Source organism: Electrona antarctica (genome assembly GCF_951216825.1).
Source record: "Electrona antarctica genome assembly, chromosome: 22".
Classification (NCBI taxonomy): Eukaryota; Metazoa; Chordata; class Actinopteri; order Myctophiformes; family Myctophidae; genus Electrona; species Electrona antarctica.
The window spans coordinates 14,358,199-14,379,024 of NC_136805.1; the positions used below are offsets into that span (position 1 = coordinate 14,358,199).

Consider the following 20,826-nt stretch of genomic DNA (forward strand, 5'->3'; position numbering starts at 1 on the left):
GCCGCGGAAAAGATTTGTGCATTTAAAATGTTTCATAAATATTCAAAATATTTTACATTTATATGTTTTTAGAAAATAGCCAGTGTACGTATATATAGGATTACAGTGGTTCAACTGATTTCTATGCTATAATAAGCCATTTTTGCAGGGGACCCCTTGGCTGTGTCTGATCATGCGACCTACCTATAGTCACTTCTTTTGGGCTTTTTTTTCATAGACCTTTATGCTTTTTTCTCTCAAAACATCTGGCAACACTGTATACACTGTACAATACTGGGCTGTCAGACAGAACAGGGGTGGGCCTGATACAACTGGCTGCCACTGACACTATCTAGGATACAGAACAGAACAAAAACAAAACAGAACCTCCTAGACTCTAGAATAGAATGGAACAGAGTAGATCTAGTATATCGTTGCTGTCGGGCGAAAACCTTGTATTAGTCTAGTAGCCAGAATGTTAACCTGGACATGTTGAGTACACCAACGTTTTATGTTATAAATGTTTAGTATGTAGAAACTGCCGGATTCCAAGCATTAGTTTTGCAAAAAATCACTCATTGGGCTAAAAACGGCCATTGCCGTCATCACAAAATGTGATGATGTCAGCACAATTAGCCAAGTGGGCATGGCCGTTTTTACCCCAATGAGTGTTTTTTTTGCAAAACTAATGCTTGGAATGGATTCAGCATCATGAAAACCCCCTAGTTTTGACATGTCACATGCTACATAAAGCATGATGAAATTTTGAATATTTTGCCTTCTATAGGCTGTTAATGGTATGGTCAAATATTATGCCAATCATGAAAATTGCCCAACATATGCAAGTTAGCATCCGGCAGTTTCTACATGCTGGGGACCCATACTAAACATTTATAACATAAAACGTTGGTGTACTCAACATGTCCGGGTTCACAATGGGGCTCTATGGGCTAGCTACTAGACTATATGTCCAAACCCATTAATTTCCAGGAAATGAACCCCCCCCCCCCCCCCCCCCCCCCACCCTAGAGTTCCAATGGATCCGTTGTGGCTATTATTTAGTCAAATGAAGCTCTTGTTCATACTTTCATTGGTTCAATATTTATATCAATATTTATAAAACCCACAAACAGACTTAACCACTTTCACTTCCGGGGGCGGCAGTGGTTCAGGAGAATCGCTTGGGAAACGGAAGGTTCCTAGTTCGAACAGAGTTACTGCTGAAATGTCCTTGAGCAAGACACCTAATTGTTCCCGATGAGCAGGCCGGTACCTTGCATGATTTCCTCTACCTCCTCTCTGGCCCCTGTTCCACCGGTTGGTTCCCAATGGGAACCGGTTCAGTTCTCTTTGGTCCATGAGCCAGAGCTCCAAAATTGGAACGTTAATTATGAATTGAGTGGGAAAAACTATACCTATATTAGATTGTTATCACCATGAAACTTCCCCAGTTGATTACTTACACGAAGACAATGATTTATTGTATTACAAATTTCACATTTTTAAATATGCAAATGAGGCATTATTTAGGAAAATATGCAAAATAATAGAAAAAGCTACTACTGTGGAAGGGTTATCATGTATTCATTTACTTGTATTGATCCTATAAACAATTTAATATAGGTCTAGTTTTTCCCACCAATTTTGGAGCTCTGGCTCATGTACTAAGAACCAAAAAGAACTGAACCGGTTCCCATTGGGAACCAACCGGTGGAAAGGGAGGGGGTCTCTGTGTGAATACATGTGTGAATGGGTGTATGTAATGGATAAAGGCACTATATAAATGCACCAGAACATTTCAATAGTAGTCAAAGTAGCAGATCTACAAGCTCACACATCTGCTATTGTGAGCTTGTACTGTAGATTGGCTATTTTGTATCCTTTTACACGTCACTCTTGTATGATGAACTACATTTACAGGGGGGAAATAAAACATTGACATTATGGAGATACAAGTTCTTTCCACGACAGCAACAATGTAATAGAACAAATGCACCCAATATAACAGATGGGCAGAACCTATAGAATATAAATGTAATGTGTGTTAATTATTTATATGAAACCTATTGTGTTATTCTCTCGGCTAATCGATTCATGCCCATAATGTTGACTCTGAACTGAATAGACTTTAGAAAAACAGGATAGAACATAGTAGACAATAAAGACGGAACAGATGAAAGAGCAAATCGCGTCCAGAATCAGAAGATCAGCACAGATGAGCAAGCATGGGGATACAGAGCAGAATGTAGCAGAACATAATGGGGCTATTGTACCGTTCAATTATAATAATGTAGCTTATTTAATTACAGCACTTCCCTCCTCTGTGTTAATTTCTCCCTTCCAACTGCACTCCAGCATGTCAAATTCCACAGTGTGCGAACACAGTACAATCCTCACAGTTGGTTTATGCATTTGCAACGTTAGATACTATCTACCATTGCAAATCTACTAGATAGTATCAAAGTACTAATACTTGAGTACTGTACTCAATACAACATTTCATCTGCATATCTCTATTTGTATTTTTGGCTACTTTGCTGAGTTTGACTCCACTATGTTTCAAAGACAATTATTGATATGACTCACTTTTGAAGAATTGGATTTGCGACTCTGTTGTGACTCTGTTGAATTGTGTCTATGAGCTATTTTCCACTACTATTGATATCTGTTGATTTGTTTTGGAAAATGCCATAATCTTGATGGCCCACATCAGTATTTGTAGTGCAAATTTGACTGTACAAACTTTCACTTCACAGTTGAGTCATAAATTGACTCAAGTACAAGTGAAGTACTGGGTTTGAGTACTTTGTCCACCACCACTATCCATTTGTAACAGTGTACACACAAGTAACCAAATGGACCCTTACGGGCCCATTTGGTTACTGTTGGGGTTAAATTGTACATGGTGGTATACAGTACACACGGATGGTGAAATGAAGTAAAGTCTGCAGTTGGAGTGTCTCTGGGAACAATGAGGCCCATTAACATCCACACAGAGGAGTCCAGTAATCAGAACAACATGACTGTTAAACCACACTGAGGCATGGCTATAAAACCACATGGAAAACATATAGCCTGGAATGGCTCTCTGAGGAAGCACAGCAGTGACAGACAGACGCACGCACTCACACACACACACACACACACACACACACACACACACACACACACACACACACACACACACACACACACACACACACACACACACACACACACACACACACACACACACACACTCAAACACACACACACACGCACATGCGCACACACACACAGACAGTCTGAGAGAAAGACAGAGATGGAGATTGTAGTGGGTATGTGTGTGTCTTGACATCTGTGTGAGAGAGAGAGGAGAGCAAGGAGAATTCTCTCATAAGCCAAACATTCATTTAAATATGAGTAAATGTTTTGGGCTCTTAAATTAGGTCTAGGGGGATGGTGGGAAAGCAAAAAACGGAATGTTTAAGTGGTTTTATCTGTCATTGATTTGACTATGGTGGGAGAACAGAACACAGAATGGACCAGAATAGAATCGACTAGAATACAATACTATACAGTAGTGCAATATAGTATAGTGAAGTCTAATACTGCAGAATGCCATAGACACAGGTACAGTAACTGGGTATCAGACAATGTGTCTTGTTTTCCAAAATGCCACTTTAACCCATTTTGGAGATAAAAAAAAGGCTTCTAAATCCTAACATCTTTCTGAAAAACCCATGTTTCTATGTCAGTGGTGCTCAACCTTTTTCATGTCAAGGACCCCCAGAATTATCTCTATTGGGCCACGGACCCCCATCTCAAAATATGTAGTTCCAGGGACCCCCCAGAAGCCAATATTTTAGTTAAAAATGTTCGCTCTGAAATATATATTCAATGATTTGTGCCACATTTTAACGATTTTTCAAAAATAGCAGATCTACAAGCTCGCAACCGGGCACGCTATGAGCTTGTAGATCTGATATTTTTGAATAGCTAAAGTATAACATAATGCTTAAAACACCAACAGGGGTTCCCGCCCAAAATGGGTTAACAAAAAAGAAACATAGTGTGTACCCCCCTACTGTACATCACTGAAGTTTACAGTAAAACATCTTCAATGTAGAGGACGCAGTCTGTAAAAGTTACTTTTAGCTGTCTGAGTTGTATGCTTGATGCAGCTGCTATATATGCTATAGTATCTGGTATCTGGTGGGAATTTAACTTGGAACAAAACTCTTCAAACAGTGACTTTGCAATTTTTTAGAAGCACTGCCAAAAGACCCAGCAGTAGTATTAATATATATTTTTTTTTAAATAAAAGGCCTTCACGGAATTTCCCCTTTAAAAACATCAGTGGATTGCTACATTGTTTGAATTGAACAGAATGAATGGGTCTTGAGTCATATGAGTGTGCAGTGCAGTCACTGTTGCTGTAGTCAGCAGAATGTTTCTACTAGGCCATATGCCGGATATGCCTTACAGTAGTTCTGTCTTCATAGCCATCTATCTCATCACATGGCCTACTGCTGTCTGTCTGTCTGTCTCTCTCTCAGTAAAATCTCTACTCCTAAGTCCTTCCAATCTTTCTGACGGAGACAATGTGATATATATAGGTATTGGATGATGACTGTACAAAAAAAAGTATATTATGCAAGACCAGACACACTACTGTAATATGACATGTACTATATGTATTTGCCATTACCAATAATTGCAATATTAACCATTTAAGCCGTATATACTTTGGCTTCCCGGTATTAGCTATTATCTCGAATAGCGAAATGAGTTGCTCTACAAGCTCATGATGTGAGCTTGTACCTAAACTATATTTCGCTGTTGGAAACTATTTTCTATTAAAGAAATCGTGAGCTTGTCGATTATATTTATACTATTTCAGAATATAAAAATGTGAACAGAAGAATAAATCAAGTGTTTGAATTATTAATTATTTAAATTATTAAAAAATATTAAATATAAAAAAATATAAAAACATATTAAAAAATATTAAAAAATATTAAAAGATATTAAAAAACATTACAAAACGTTTTCACCTTTTGTCTATAATGACGTGCCCAAAACATGGACACCGGATTGAAAAGTGGTTAAAAGTGATTTTGGTATACTATTCTGTGGGCATAAAAACCTATTACAATCCATACTTATTTGACCTACATAGGGGGTGGTGTGCGCAGTGGACTAGATTCCACTGTAAAAAATGATTAACATGAAAAAAGAATATATACATACATATCCATAGCAGCCTCTACAGTGAAAACCAAAACCACTTAGCGATTATATGATCCTAATATAGGCAGCGGCATGATATAAAGGAGAGGGCTTTATGACTGGCTTTGGGACAATGAGGTCGTTTTTCACACTTTGTGTAAATGAAGACTCAGCAATCTCACATACTGCAGTGTATCCGGTGTCAGGTTACTATAAAAGAGTAATATTCCTCGCGGCAATAACACCTACTGTACTGTGAATCGGGGTGGGGTTCAAATGGAGGCATATTTTAAAATAAGAGACCTTTTCTTGAGGTAAAAAGATAAGATGTACTGTACTTCAGGGCCAAATTTCACTCAAAGGGATCATTTGAGATGACAGAGTTTAATCATGTATAACAAAGGTTGTCTAACTGCTATATATATCTATATCTTGTGTACTGCAACATTTGCAGATATTCAGTACGCTGTTGTCATTGTAACACGGCCACATAAATGTGTGAAGAAATGTATTTCTTGTTATGGTATTAGTAGTGAAAAATCACACCCGTGTGAAGTGAGTGGTGCAACTCTGTGTGGGGGTCCCCGGGGGGTCCCTGGAACTTCCAGACCCACAGGAACGAGCCCAGGGTCCCCCCCCGGTTCCGGCAAGCCACCCCGCGTCCGAAACGGTCGAGAAATGACAGAGTTACTGTGTTGGGGTCCCCGGGGGGTCCCCGGAACATCCAGACCCCCAGGGGGCGTGGCCGGTTCTGGCGAGCCGTCCCGCGTCCGAAACGGTTGAGAAATGACAGTTACCGTGTGGGGGCCCCCAGGAGGTCCCTGTACTGTACTGTACTGTACTGTACTGTACTGTACTGTACTGTACTGTACTGTACTGTACTGTACTGTACTGTACTGTACTGTACTGCACTGCACTGCACTGTCACACCCGAAAGGTACAGGAACTTTATTTCTAGTTCTTTTAGTTCTTTAATCCATTGAGACCTGGAACGCATCCATGTCACGTTAGCGTTTAACCACATTAACCATTAACCCATTTTGGGGCGGGAACCCCTTTTGGTGTTTTAAACATTGTTATAATTTAGCTATTGAAAAATAGCAGATCTACAAGCTCATAGCGCGCCACCGAGTGGCGCGCTATGAACTTGTAGGTCTGCTATTTTTGAAAAATCGTTAAAATGTGCCTCAAATCTTTCCGAAAATTGTCATGATTTAGAAAACTTTTTTTTTTTAATTTCGACGTCAGGCCTGAATGGGTTAATATAACTCAGACATACAATTTTATGGTTCTGATTGTTGTACTGACCGATATTTTGTGAAAAGGTGCAACATGTTATAAACAATTAGATAAACTGTAGATGTTATTAAAGTTTCTATATTTAATTAGATTTTTCTAACCACTTAAGTCCTGTTGAATATCTACAACCTTGTAGATCTGCTACTTTTGAAAATGCTCACCTACAATGACATTCCCAAAATAGGGATATCAGCTTGAAAGTGAATTCATTTGGGACACAATTTCTGAGACTGATGTCGTCATAAAAACAGACCGATTTATCGGCCAGAACGATATATCGGTCGGGCACTTTAAATAACTGCTGTATGCTATCCTAGCACAGGGTGGGTGGTTGATTAGCCCATTCTGACCTGAGATCAGATTCTAAAAATGTCTTCTACATCCTGACAGTTTTCTGAAAAAGCTATGTTTCTATGTCAGTCGTTCTTCGATTTTTCAAAAATAGCAGACCTACAAGCTCGTAGCGCGCCACTCGGTGGCGCGCTATGAGCTTGTAGATCTGCTATTTTTCAATAGCTAAAGCACAACATAATGCTAACACCAAAAAGGGTTCCCGCCCAAAATGGTTTAGTACTGTCACCGTGTATGGTTAATTATAAGACTGCCGTCAGATGGAATTCACAAGTCTGGAACAATTAAAACATTAGGGTTTGAATGGGTTTCAGGTTCTGAAACCAGCTTACCGGTAAGCTCTACATCAGCATGTACGGTAAACTGCAACACACGACTGATTTGATACAGTAAAAAGCCTTTTATGGAATATGATTTCAATTATTTACCCACATCTGACATCAATCATCTGAAAAGCACAATCACAGCTAAAAAAAGAAAAGGAAGAAAAAAAGAAATCCAAACATTGATTTAAACAGAAAATAAATATGCACGAGAGTTGCAAGTTCCATCCAATCAGAAGAGCTAACCCTTTATCACATTTTATAGTCAAACTGTATGACTTTTGTCTCTTATTTTAGAATCAAACTTATCAAATAGTTTCTTGTTTTACAGTTTGTTTCTAATTGCTTGGAAGCATTTCTTGAAACTCTATCCTAATTCTCTTAACAGTGCCTCATATTTCTTTTCCATTGTGTTCACACAGAATGCAAAACACTAAATGTAGTTGTCATAGTGTGGATGCAATTCTAATTCCACTTTGACATTCCATAAAAAACTCAATTGTCCGTACCTACCCATTTGCAGACACAGTTGTTGACTGAGTAAACATTGCATGGTGCAATATACTATGTACAATGAGAATTGTGTTTGTACAAAAGATAAGGCCAGAATGATGCGTAGTTTGAGTAAATAACATTCCTTCACACAATTGAGGAGTAAACACACATATTATAGTACTGTACTGTCAATTCCGTCCCATAGGTGCTTTTGTGAACAGTGAACACGCACGCACGCACGCACGCACGCACGCACGCACAACAATAATAATATATATATATATATATATATATATATATATATATATATAGGGATGTCCTGACCGATCCCGATACCACAATTTCTGTGTTAGCCGATACCGAATACCAGCGTTGTGATCTCATATTGTGTTTATAGCTATCTAGCTATATATAATATCGGGTTGTGTTTATAGCAGACTCCTCACTCAAATGTGCACTTGCAGTTTGGGCAACTCGAAAGCAAACTCTACATGCCACAACATTTTATTTACCTGCCATAGTGTCAACCCCTTACCCCTGTGTCGGATCGGTGGTTAGACTGGCATATTCGCCGATACCGTTATGACCCGATATGACAAATAAGGGCCGATACAGATACTTTCCGATACCGATACAGTATTGGGACATCTCTAATATATACTGCATATAAAGAAAGAAAGGTATAAACAACCATACCATAGATGAAAAAGGTTATGCAATTAATTAATTAATTTGTCGGCGGTAACATTAGCGTTTTCTCACATTCAGTTAATGCTTCATATACCCATATGAGTCAAACCACCGGGATCATTGGTTTATTCTTGGAACACAGTTCTTATATGCTGCGATATTAACAAATGAACTGCTTCTGACATTCATAGTCATATAAAATCCAACCATCAGCTTGTGGATCTGCTACTTTTGATACTTTGGTGTGACGTTGTAGTACGATCAGGTAGGCATTCATTTACAAAAAAACACAAAAGGTTTAGAATATGGAGATGAGAGGTTTCTGCCTGACAGCAACGATATACAGTACAATACTGTACTTTGCACACCATGATGAGAAGGTGCTACAATAAGGTGACATTGTGGTAGCGATTGACTGACCTAGTGTCTTTTTGACGCATGTGGTTATCATTTTGATTGTTATATAGTTTATTTTGCACGGGTGGTACACTGTTATGAGACATGATTTCATTGTTTCGGGGATTGCACATTACAGTTTTTGGGAACAAGGTTTATAGTTTCAGGAAATGCATCCAAGCGATTGAGAAAAAGTTTAATTGGGAAAATTCCCTTGCATCACATCATTCCTAATATTGTTTGACAGATGCTCACAGTTCTGTGGCTCTATGAATAATGTTGTAGTATTAAAGGTTGCTCTCGTATCTCCAGGCTCGTTGAGATGAAAATAGATACTGGTGACAGAATGTCAAATGTCTACAGGAACTGCTGAAATAAACACGCAGGCGTTCTATGCCTTTCCATAATTGCAGCATGGCACCCCTTCTTATATCAGTGTCCTAATACTATGGAATTTGTTTACATGATGATTCATTGGATCTCTTTATCTTTACACGGTGAAATTCACCGCCGAAGCTTCAGATACCCGGTGGCCACACAATATGTTTTATTACTGACGTTTATATACAGTTTGTTTTAAAAGCATTATTCAAATTTCACGTTTCATAAAAACTATATTGAGCTTTTTTTTTTCATACACACAAAACAAATCCTGTATGTACCTACTAAAAAAAAGCTTATAATAATAACTTCCATTATTTCCTGAATCTTCCAGGTAACAGGTTCACAAGTATCCAGTGTTCCCAGAGATCCAGTTATACGTTTTGGACATTTCGTCTCACAGTAATGAACGTACAACACCCCACACTTCTATATTTACTTTTCACACCCTTAAATCCACTTCCTTATGTCACCCAGTGCTCTTCCAGTAAGGAATATGACCCTACAACTGCCTTACAGCATTGAGTGAGCATAGTCCAAGTTAAGCACAATTTATTCATTGTTGTACGACAGTGTCATTCGGTGAAAATAGCCGAATGACATACTGTAACACAAGGGCTCACAAGCTAAGCTTGTAGATCTGCTATTTTCGGCGCACCATCGTGGTGACATGTAAAATGGGACTAAGATGCATGCTGCAAAACTGAACCCGCTGCCAGTGAAATCTCTTGTCTCATATAATTACCTCCCACTCACTACAGACTGGCGTGCTGTGAAGCGATCGTTTTCAATAACACCAATCAACCATCACATGCAAGGTGAGAACATGCTGCTATGCCTGTTCAAACGGCTGAAGTCATGAGCCTCGATGAGAACGGCATGGCTTTTACAGATAACTGCATCTTTCAATCTGTAGCTGCATATTAACGCAATCCATTCCTGCACAAAAGACTGTGGCACATTGATTTCCGCCAGTGCGTGATTTGAGATGATAGCAACAAGGACATGGTGGTCAAAACACACATCTTCATAATCAATCCATTACTGTGATACTGTTTATTATTCAATGTCTCTGTGTCCCATAGCGTGGCGGACTCCCAAGAAAATCATTATGGAAAGAGTCTGCTTATAGTGTCCAATCACAGGCTCATGTTTTAATTTGCATTGCAACAAGGTCAAGATTCCAAAGGAAGAGGTTTCTTAATTTAAATATGAAAACGAAAATAAATTGATACTCTGGGAGCTTTATTATAAATTTTTTGACTTTTTTTTTGTAATGCTCGAATGGAGACCTGACTTCAAAGCCTTGGGTTTAGGGAAGTTTATACTAACAAGATAGTATTTTGTATAAATTGAGCCCTGCATTGGGCTTATTAAAGACATTTCAAGAAAATATAATGTTCACCTCACCAATATTGGCGTAACATGCCATATAGGCAGTAGGTGGAAACAAACAACACATTTTGTGGGTGACTGCACTAACTGTTATCAGCCCAGTGTAATTGTCTAGACGTTCAACAAAATGTATAGGCAAAATTATTTCTTTGTATATGAACTTAATTGGAAATGGCACTTTGTCTTGTTTTATACTTCCTTGTATGACTATGTCGATCATTAAGCTCACAGCGCATTGCGATGTGACAGAAGCATGGTGGTCGATCATTTGGCTTATTGACCCTCGGATAAACCAAGTCAGGCTCTCTTTTCTTTTTCTGTCTCATTATCTTTCTTTCTTTCTTTCTTTCTTTCTTTCTTTCTTTCTTTCTCATTTATAATTTTCTCCTCCCCCTCTCTCTCTCTCTCTCCCTCTCTCATAAACACATGCCCCCTCCTCTCTCTCTCTTTTCAAGGTGTACATAAGGAGCTCTTGAAACCTAATTATGTTTGCAGGGCTTGGCTCTTGCAGACAGAGGAGCATAGTACAAGTGGATTAGGAAGGGCTCCTTTGTCACTGAAAAAATAGACTTTCCAACCTGGATGCACCAAGTCCAACGGTAACAAAAGGGGCCTGTCAGCTCCAAATGACACACATAATCCAAGCTACACGCCATGCTAACTGCTGTTGCGTGATGCACGCACGTGTCTTACTGCAGATATCTGAGATGTATGCACGACATGCACGATCTGGTAAATGTAGTTTGCGTTACACATGTACACAAGGGTGTTAGGGTGCACACACATAAACCAGGCATGGTCTTAGCTGGTCCTTGTAAAGATGCTCTCAGTGTGTGTGTACTACGGCAGGGGTTCTCAACGTTTTTGGCCGGGGACCCCCGGAAATGCTTTGGCAATGTCTCGGGACCCCCGCCCCGCCCCCTCCCGACCCCCAATATAAATTGACTGCTACAATAACCTTAAACCATTTTTGGGCGGGAACCCCTTTTGGTGTTTTAAGCATTGTTATAATTTAGCTATTGAAAAATAGCAGATCTACAAGCTCATAGCGCGCCACCGAGTGGCGCGCTACGAGCTTGTAGGTCTGCTATTTTTTTTTTTTTTTTTTTTGAAAATAATTTGGGGACCCCCTAAAATAATTTGGCGACCCCCCCGAGGGGTCGCGACCCACGGGTTGAGAACCCCTGTACTACGGTGTAGTGTGTACCCCTTCCCTGAGTTCATTAACGCAACGTTCATTTTTCCCCCTGAGCTCGACATGGCGCCCGTCTTGTCTTTTGTCCCCCACACCCTCCCGCCGCCTTCAATTATGGAGAGAAAGTACTTTCCTCAGCATTAACAGAACAAACAAATTGTGCTCTGATCTTTCAAATTCAGCACCGAGACAATTTCCATATCAGACTTAGCATGCCTCTTCCTCTCTCTATTGTTTGACAGAAAGAACACAAAGACCAATTTGAGGCTGGCAGAACGATGTGTGTCTGTGTGTGTGTGCGTGTGTGTGTGTGTGTGTGTGTGTGTGCGTGCGTGCGTGCGTGCGTGCGTGCGTGTGTTGCTGTTTTTAGTTGTTGTTTTGGGGGGCTTATCATTTCAACATAACACACCACATGAGTTTAGTAATATGCCAGTTGGACGTTCAACATCCATCAGTGTCTGTGCATTATTAATTGACTCTCAGTGAAATAAAAAATATCTCAGTAAAAATAAATAAAACCCCTTTGTAATTAAACGTTGACTGTTTCAGTCAAAGCTTTGGTTTCAGTCAGCGTGTAACCATTTTCTTTCTTTCTTTCTTTCTAAAGTTGTCTCACTGTCGCTGAAAGAACTCGGGGCCCAATGAATGATGTCTCTCTTTCTACGAGTTGACAAAGGTACATTTAGCTGAGGGAAAAGCACCGTACTGAGGGACAGAAAGGCAGCCGTCACTGTGGAGAGTGAAGGAGTGAGAGACAGACGGACGGACGGTGAGAGAGTGACAGAGAGAGAAGGAGAGAATGAGAGAGAGAGTGAGAGCCAAAAACCTGGAGATCAGTGGTGGAAAGTGCATTTACTCAAGTACAATTTTGAGGTGCATTTACATTCGCTTGAGTAGTTCCATTTTTCAATACTAAGTATTACATCTCTACCATTACTTGAGAACTTTAGTTACTATATAATAAATAGATTATTATAAAATATACAATAACCAATTAAGGTCCCTGCACATGCGTTTTTCTGATTTTTAGCTGCGTTTCTCCATCGGTTTTCCGAAAAACAGGTCCAGTGTGCAACCACCTTTGAGCCTTGAGCCCTATCTTATATTTTGGCTATTTGAAAAGAGCTGAGTTAGATTGGCTATTTTTGAAGTATTTTGAATTGAGTAATTTTAATACTTTTACAATGGTACTTTAAGTATTGTTTGATGCCACTACCTTTTCAGTTTTACTCAAGTAAAATTCTGAATACAGGATTTGTCATGTGACAGAGTATTTTTACTTAAGCAAACATTTTGGAGTATTTCTTCTACCACTGATGGAGACATCGAGAGAGAGAGAGAGAGAGAGAGAGAGAGAGAGAGAGAGAGAGAGAGAGAGAGAGAGAGAGAGAGAGAGAGAGAGAGAGAGAAGAGAGAGAGAGAGAGAGAGAGAGAGAGAGAGAGAGAGAGAGAGAGAGAGAGGAGAGAGAGAGAGAGGAGAGAGAGAGAGAGAGAGAGAGAAGAGAGAGAGAGAGAGAGAGAGAGAGAGAGAGAGAGCTCCTGGCGCTCTGCCAGGATACATTTTTGCCTACAAAGAGAAAGCAGACAGAGGCACTTTGACTAACAACCTGTACCACCACCACAGTACAGGCCAAACCAACAGTCATTAAAATGACACTTATTAACATCACAAGAACAACCTCTAGCCACATAATAAACACACACACACACGCACGCACGCACGCACACAATGTGCTACAGTGAAAATGGCACCATCAATTTGCAGAGTTGCAGACCAGCACTGAATTCTAATAATGATTCAACTCATCACACAGGAGCTACACGCACGCCCGCACACGATACAAACACACATGCATGCACGCACACGCACACACACACAAGACACAAGAAATATTAACAAGCTTACAAGTTGTGATCTGCTCTGATCCATATAAGCAAATCACCATGAACGTTATCCCCCCGCTGAGTCTATTGATTGTGTTTCGCAGTTGTGGCCTGAACAGCTTGGCCGCAACAAAAGCCTCCATTATCGATTGTCCTCATCTTCATCTCTGCGCTGGAATCCAATACATACTGTACATAGGACTCCATTCAAGGATACAAGGGCAATTTAACATTTCTGTTGCGCGGGCCACTCAAGGGGAAACAAATCCTTATGCAAATCTCCAACTCTCTCTCTACGCAACATAGGAGTCACTACTCATCTGCAGCAGTCTAATTATGTCTCTTTTTGAGTACAAAAGGTAACCCAGAACCTTCCATAACCTGAAACTTTACAGAGCCCTTGTTCTTTCATAGTTTCTGTGATAGTTTTTCGCAGATGCATTGTAACCACATTAACCTCAATCTAGGAACACATTCCGCAAAGAAAAGTTATTAGAGTTATTAGTTTTTGCCTCTGGGGGCACAACCTCGCTTTTTGTGTAAAGCCTCCCATACACTACAAGAGTATTGACAAGATTTTGGTAAAAAATAAAAAATAAAAAAACAAATAAGACTAGAATGTAGTCTTTTAAAAATCTTTGTCAAGACTTTATCCATGTACTAGGGCATTAACCAAACGTGATTTTTGATAGTCGACTCGACTACCATCAAAATCGGTTTATAGTTGATTATTCGGCGGTAAAATATGATATTTTTTTCCATCCAATCAAGCATTAAAACACGTGTTCTGAAACGGCCAGCGAGTGAAGGATTAACTGCAAAACGGGGGCCGGTGAATGCAGGCCGAGTGGAATAGTAAGAGAGTGGCGACACACTTTGATCTCGCCGCAAAGCGGGTGCCTATGGGCTATAGTTCCAAACATTGGAACTATCCCATTGAGATGAGCACTTCCGCATTCCATTGTTACAATGGGAGTCAACGCTAGTGTCGCCACTCTTACTCTGAATGCAGGCTGGCTGTGTGGCTGCCGCTCTAATTGGCCGAAATTCACATCAGCTGTTACAAGTCACGTCAAAGTTGCAAGTCCACAATGACTCACGGATGGACGCGTTGTGAGCTTGTAGATCTGCTATTTTTGATGCGCAAGACCTTTCTACGGCGCAGCATAGCATGTTACGTTGTTCAGTGTTCAGTGGAGACTGGAGCGGGGAGGAGAGAGGACAGCGTGATGCGATGTTTTTCATTCATACAACCCTAAATGTTCAACAACAAGTTACAACAACAGTTCATTTGGTCTTTATAATGGTTATGATTAGCTCTGGTCCATAGCTTTAGAAGGAGCTACAAGCTAGCAGGCCATGAATCAGATGATCAACTGTCTTCACTCCATCGCGACTATTATAACTATATGATCGCGCGGCATAGCTGTTTGTTTTTAATAATGCCACACGCCTGCACTTTTGTTGGATAAGCATCAAGAAAGATGAATAAGAAAAAGAAATCACGGCAAGAGCTACTGTAGTGTACCTCAAACTCACCAAACTGCATAATATTGGGCAGAACTGAGGAGGGACTCCTGCTATACTTTACTGTACCGGACGAGACGTCTCCAATCTAACTTGTTGAACAAACTACAGTAATAAACGCACCAATAGTAAAAGTATTTACACACTGTAGTTGTCCCCATTGAGCATATGAGCCTATGGGGCATGCTTTTCCCAAAGCAAATCTGTCTTGAATGCTGCCAGTGCCACCGCTGACGGTGACAGCAAAACCCACATACAGTAGGCTTGTATATGATATGAAAACAATCAGCCTGGAATGGATTAGTTGGAGAACTACCAACTAAACAACAGAGCTCACAGCTGCATGTCTGCTGTAGAAAAGAAAACTTAAAAATAATAAATAATATTAGCGATTACTCGATTTTTGGTTTACAGTGTCGACTACCGTTTTGCTAGTCGACTACCCGAATAGTCGATTTTTTGGTTAATGCCCTACCATGTACAGTGTTGGCTATTCAAAAATATAAGCTCCCAGCGCTGCAAAGCTTGCACATATTTTTGGAAATGTTTGAAAAATAATTTGTAAAGTTTGGAAACGTTTTATTCATTTTTTAATTTAATTTGACAATGGAGAGAGATGACTCTTGATTGAGATTTCTTTGAGAGCAATGGTGATGGTGTGTTAAAATAAAGTGGACGCTCGTTTACAGAAACAGCTAAATACTGATGTCAGCCCACTATGCTGGGTGACTCAATACAAGATGAAATTACTCGTTAAGACACAGATTTCTCCCTTTGTGTAGGAACGCTTATCATTGCAGGAGCGCTGTGATTACAGTCAGTACTCATCTGGATAATTATTATTTTATTCTTTCTTCCACAGAATTTCTACACTGAAATTATCGTCCCCACACTGTGCTGCAGTTGGCTGTTATCTGAGCGCCATTCAATCATATATTCAGTAAATATTAACTTGCATATGCATAGTATACGCACTGACACATGCACAATACAATTCACAGCTCAAATATGTACAAATTATGATCATTGGACCGACAGTCACAGCAACACTGATATCATATTCTTGTATTAGGCTCTTTGTATAAAAGCTGGAACTTGAATATTACTGGTATAGCCAAAGCACGGCCCAGTATTAACAGATTAAACTGGCAGTCGAGTAAATGCATTTTATAGGATAGAATTGATGACGTGCCATACAAAATAAAAGCCGTTGAGACAGTCTTCTTGGCACGAATGGACATTTTGATCTATTCGGCTTGTACATAGCTTGTCTTCTTTGGTCCAAGCTAGTAATAATAAATGGTCCAAATTGCCCATAATTTCAATACGATCTAATGGAGGAGACATCAACACAGGCTGCCAAGCAACCCTGCCAAGCTGATGTCCATAGTTACAGCCTAAATACTATATAAAAACTCTCCAATCATGTTCTTGTTTTTTCCAGAGTTAATTACAAGAACATGCATTTGTTCCTTATTTGGATACTTGTAATTTTGGTGAAACTGATTTATGTTTGCAACTGACTCATGTTTCGAGTCGATGCTGTACTAGATAAAAGCACCAGACAAAATGTAAATGTTTCTTATATTGCAGTAAATGTACGTTCACTCACTGTCTGTTTTGACAGTATTCTGCATGCATTAGAGGCACCGAGTAACAAGAGTTACATTTGCACAAAAATATAGTGATTGTAGGAACATTTTGCCTCCTGCAGTTCTGCTGCAGTTACTCCATGGCAGGAATGATGTGCATAGTGCATTGCTTGCAGAAGCAATGCAGAAAATATATATATACTATACATGTGGGAAAAGGTCTATAGTTACCACCACTGTACAATAATAATGCTGTTGGTTGTTTGTTTTCTGAGCTACTGTGTACTCAGCAAAGGTTACAATGGAAGCTCTTTTGTATCAACAAACTGCACAGAAATAACAACATGAATGCATATTCACACCTGGATTACAATGATACTGTCCACCTGGATCTATTCACACAGCTCCACAGCAGATGAGGGTGCTTTGCTTAGGGGCATATGGTTCTTAAACGTTTTCATGTCAAGGACCCCGAAATGTATAAGTATTTGGCCACGGACCCCTATCTGAAAGGGTTTTGTAGCCAGGGACCTCCAGATGATGTACAAGCTTACAGTGCGGCACAAAGTCATGGCACGCTGCGGGCTTGTAGATCTGCACGTTTTTTATATAGACAACATATAAATGGATAAAGTAGTTAAAATGATTGTGATGCTATAGCCTATTAACTACTTTTGCTGGCAACCCCCTGGAACCCCCCAAGGACCCCTGGGGGTCCCTCGAACCCCACTTTGAAAACCTCTGCTCAAGGGCATCTCGAGTGATGGGAACGTTAAAATAGCTGATCTACAAGCTCACAGCGGGTGCGTGACACCCAGAGTGTAGACTGGAATTTACCTATGCTTTTTATGGCATAGGCAGCTCCCGGCAAGATCCGCCAGGAGAAACTAGGCGCGGCTGCTGGACATGAGACTAATTAATTAGAGCGACAGAGAGAGAGAGGAGGAGTGTGTGTGTGTGTGTGTGTGTGTGTGTGTGTGTGTGTGTGTGTGTGTGTGTGTGTGTGTGTGTGTGTGTGTGTGTGTGTGTGTGTGTGTGTGTGTGTGTGTGTGTGTGTGTGTGTGTGTGTGTGCGACTGTACGTGTGCGTGTGTGTGTCGATTTAAGGTGCAGACAATCAGAAATCAGCAGAGAGTGAGTGACGTTTGCGCTACTGTATGCTGAATTTTTTCTCCCTGGAAATAAAAACGTCTGTGTTTCCGAGGCTACCCAGAGTGTAGAGTAGGAGAGTAGCGACACGCTTTGATCTCTCCGCAAAGCGGGTGCCTATGGGCTATAGTTCCAAACATTGCTCCTATGGCTGGAACTATCCCATTGAGATACAACGAGCACTTCCGCATTCCATTGTTACAATGGGAGTCAACGCTAGTGTCGCTACTCTCTTACTATATTACTCTGGTGACACCATACCAGTGCGGAGCTACAGTAAGTATAACTCTGGTTTGGGTCTTTAGTTGTCCCCTGCAGGCCCAGTCCAGGGATTTGAGCTAGCAACCTCAAATTGACTCAGTCTATTATATATTATTATAGCAATATTAATATAGTATTACTATTACTATTTAATCACTGCCACAAGATCTAATGATAATATTGTTACATCATTATTACTCTGTACACTATTATTTCTAATTCTATTACTAATACCTCTAGTATCTATGTGTTCACCTCAGAAATATTTCGAGTGCGTGTGTGCATGCACACGCGCATACATACAGTACGTGCATGTGTATTTCTCTGGGTTTTGTATGTAATAGACTGTTTCTGTGCATGTGTGCGTATGTTTGTACTTGGTGTGTGGGTGTGCGTGCATGTGTGCTCTGACATTAACTGGCCTTGAGTCTTTTGATCTGAATCTCAGTTCTTCAAAGCAGCTTCCCAGGAATAAAGTAGATTATACCAAGTCAAGGACTTAACAATTACTTTCAATTGAGGGCATGACAAGAGACAGACAAATTCCCTGCATGTGATAATACACTGCAGGACCTACTCAACTTTGTTCACACGTGGCTCCAGAATTAAGTTATTCCAAAATAACATATCCACAATCTAAATAAAAAGCCTTCTCTTTCTACAATAGACAAATAACAGGGTTTTAATTCAGTCCTACATGTAAGAAACTAAGTCCTTATGGTTATGGTTGGTGGCTGTTTTCAGTGTTTTGGGTTCCGATGATTTGAGAAATGTTAGTAACGGTCATATAACAATTCATGGCTAGGAACTTCCCAGAACAATGTAATATGCGTCATATATTCAATTGTAACACATGAAACCGCTAATGTTGGTTTCTTGTTTACGAGTTGTCATGTTGACAATCACAGTCACACTGCATGAACAACATGGCACAAATATTCCAACACTGTCAGAACTCGGTCGTAGCCTACGATGGCCGTACTTGACCCTTTCACCGAATGACCAAAGATACTATAATACGATAATACGACAAACGATTCTGCCGCATGTATACTTTGTCTGGGACAGCACTAAAGACAGTCGATATTTGTGTGGTCAGCTTTAGGGGAACTGTAGTCATATACTGTAGGCTGCTACACTCAGTGCACTTACTGCAATATCCCCTCTCTGTGTCTCGAAGCTGGAAAGCCCTGGACGTTTTATGAACCAATTAAAAAGCCAAACTTCATACCCGTGTACATTTCCCAGATCAACATGCTGAGGACCTTAAAGGGAAGATTATGATGTGATCTTTTCATAATGATATTCTCTGTGAGCCTGTAAAGGCCTCATTAGGTCCAAGACCACATCTGGTCTAAATATTAACCACCCTCTATTCTTAGTAAAAAGAACAGAGTTAGAACTGTACTTGGACCATCTACACCAAATCTCTTTGCCAAAAATAGCCGATTTACAAGCTCACAACGTGTCACGTTGGTTACATTTATATTTGACATGGTTGAACATAAAAAAAACCTGCTTGAAATGCGGCTGTTCTGATTCTGTTCTGTTCTGAAATCACTGGAGGAAAAATAACCATCCAGTTAATCAACACAAAAGTGTCAAACAACCTTTAAAAAGACACACGAGAAGATAAAACGGTATAAAAGTGGGACATGCTTTTGTGTGCCACGCCACGGTCAAATAACGTGATTGATTACTAATCTACAGCAGTCTTTGGTTCTTTCCTCTCAAACCTGCGGAACAGGTCTCAATATTCCTTGTGTACAATACTGTCTATTTGTATTTACCTTAATTTGAGCTGATGTGCACTGATTCATCTGTTAAATGTCACAATGGGGCCTCAAGCGATAGCTTGTAACGTGCTCCAGCAAGGTTAGCGTTATGTCATATGGCGAGGCAGGGAGAAACAGAAATAAGTATGTGGCTAAAATCAGCTAAATGCCAATATGCAAACAAGATGAACAAGATGAGTGTGTTTAAACGACAGTCACTGACCTTGGCTAGAGTGTCTTATTTTGATAGCACAATCCCTGGAAGTTTGTCAATCGGGGAAAAATAATAATTATTAATCTTTTCTTTCTACTGTCAGCCAAACCTGACAAGAAACACCTGGCCAGATGAAAGGCTAAATACATCTCCATGACTGCTCCAGAACATTTTGGCTCATCTTCACTACAAATGTTCTTGAGGGACAACAAAATATAGTTTTTAGATTCTGTGATTCCAAAACTTTTTCCATGGTTGTAACTTGTAAGAACAGTATAAGAAACTCAGTATAAGTAAACCTAGTATTTACCTAGATCAGCTTTCTCCCTTAAGACATCTTTGAAGTTGAGGCCACTGTTGAGGGTTGACTCTCGGTAGCGGAGGTATGGGAGGTCTCTCTGGCCATTTCTTCCTTGGTCTCGGTGTGGCTTCAGGGGCACAGCCTTCAGGCCCCTGGTCCATGCCTGGGGCTCCCACACTGTCCATTTTACCAGATCCTCCAAACGAACAATCACTTTCTCTGACACGGCAATGACCTCGTCCTGTAGCAGACACAGACACAGATACAGAGATGTAGCCAGTAGCCAACTGAAGATTATAGTCAATGGTGGACAAAGTACTCAACCACAGTACTTGCATCAAAGTATAGATACTCCTGATCAAATATTACTCAATTACAAGTCAAAGTTGCTCTGCAAAAGTAAATGCTT

General features: G+C 40.2%; 1 protein-coding gene across 1 annotated transcript in view; it reads right to left on the bottom strand.

Annotated features, from left to right (window-relative positions):
- The window catches only part of arid5b (AT-rich interaction domain 5B), a gene marked incomplete at its 3' end in the record, with an annotated part of 150,894 nt that overhangs the window by 106,787 nt on the left and 23,281 nt on the right, over positions 1-20,826 (bottom strand). The window contains exon 3 of the mRNA XM_079492231.1: positions 20,427-20,658. Coding sequence (XP_079348357.1) covers positions 20,427-20,658 — 232 coding nt within the window. The remainder of the gene's footprint in view (positions 1-20,426; positions 20,659-20,826) is intronic.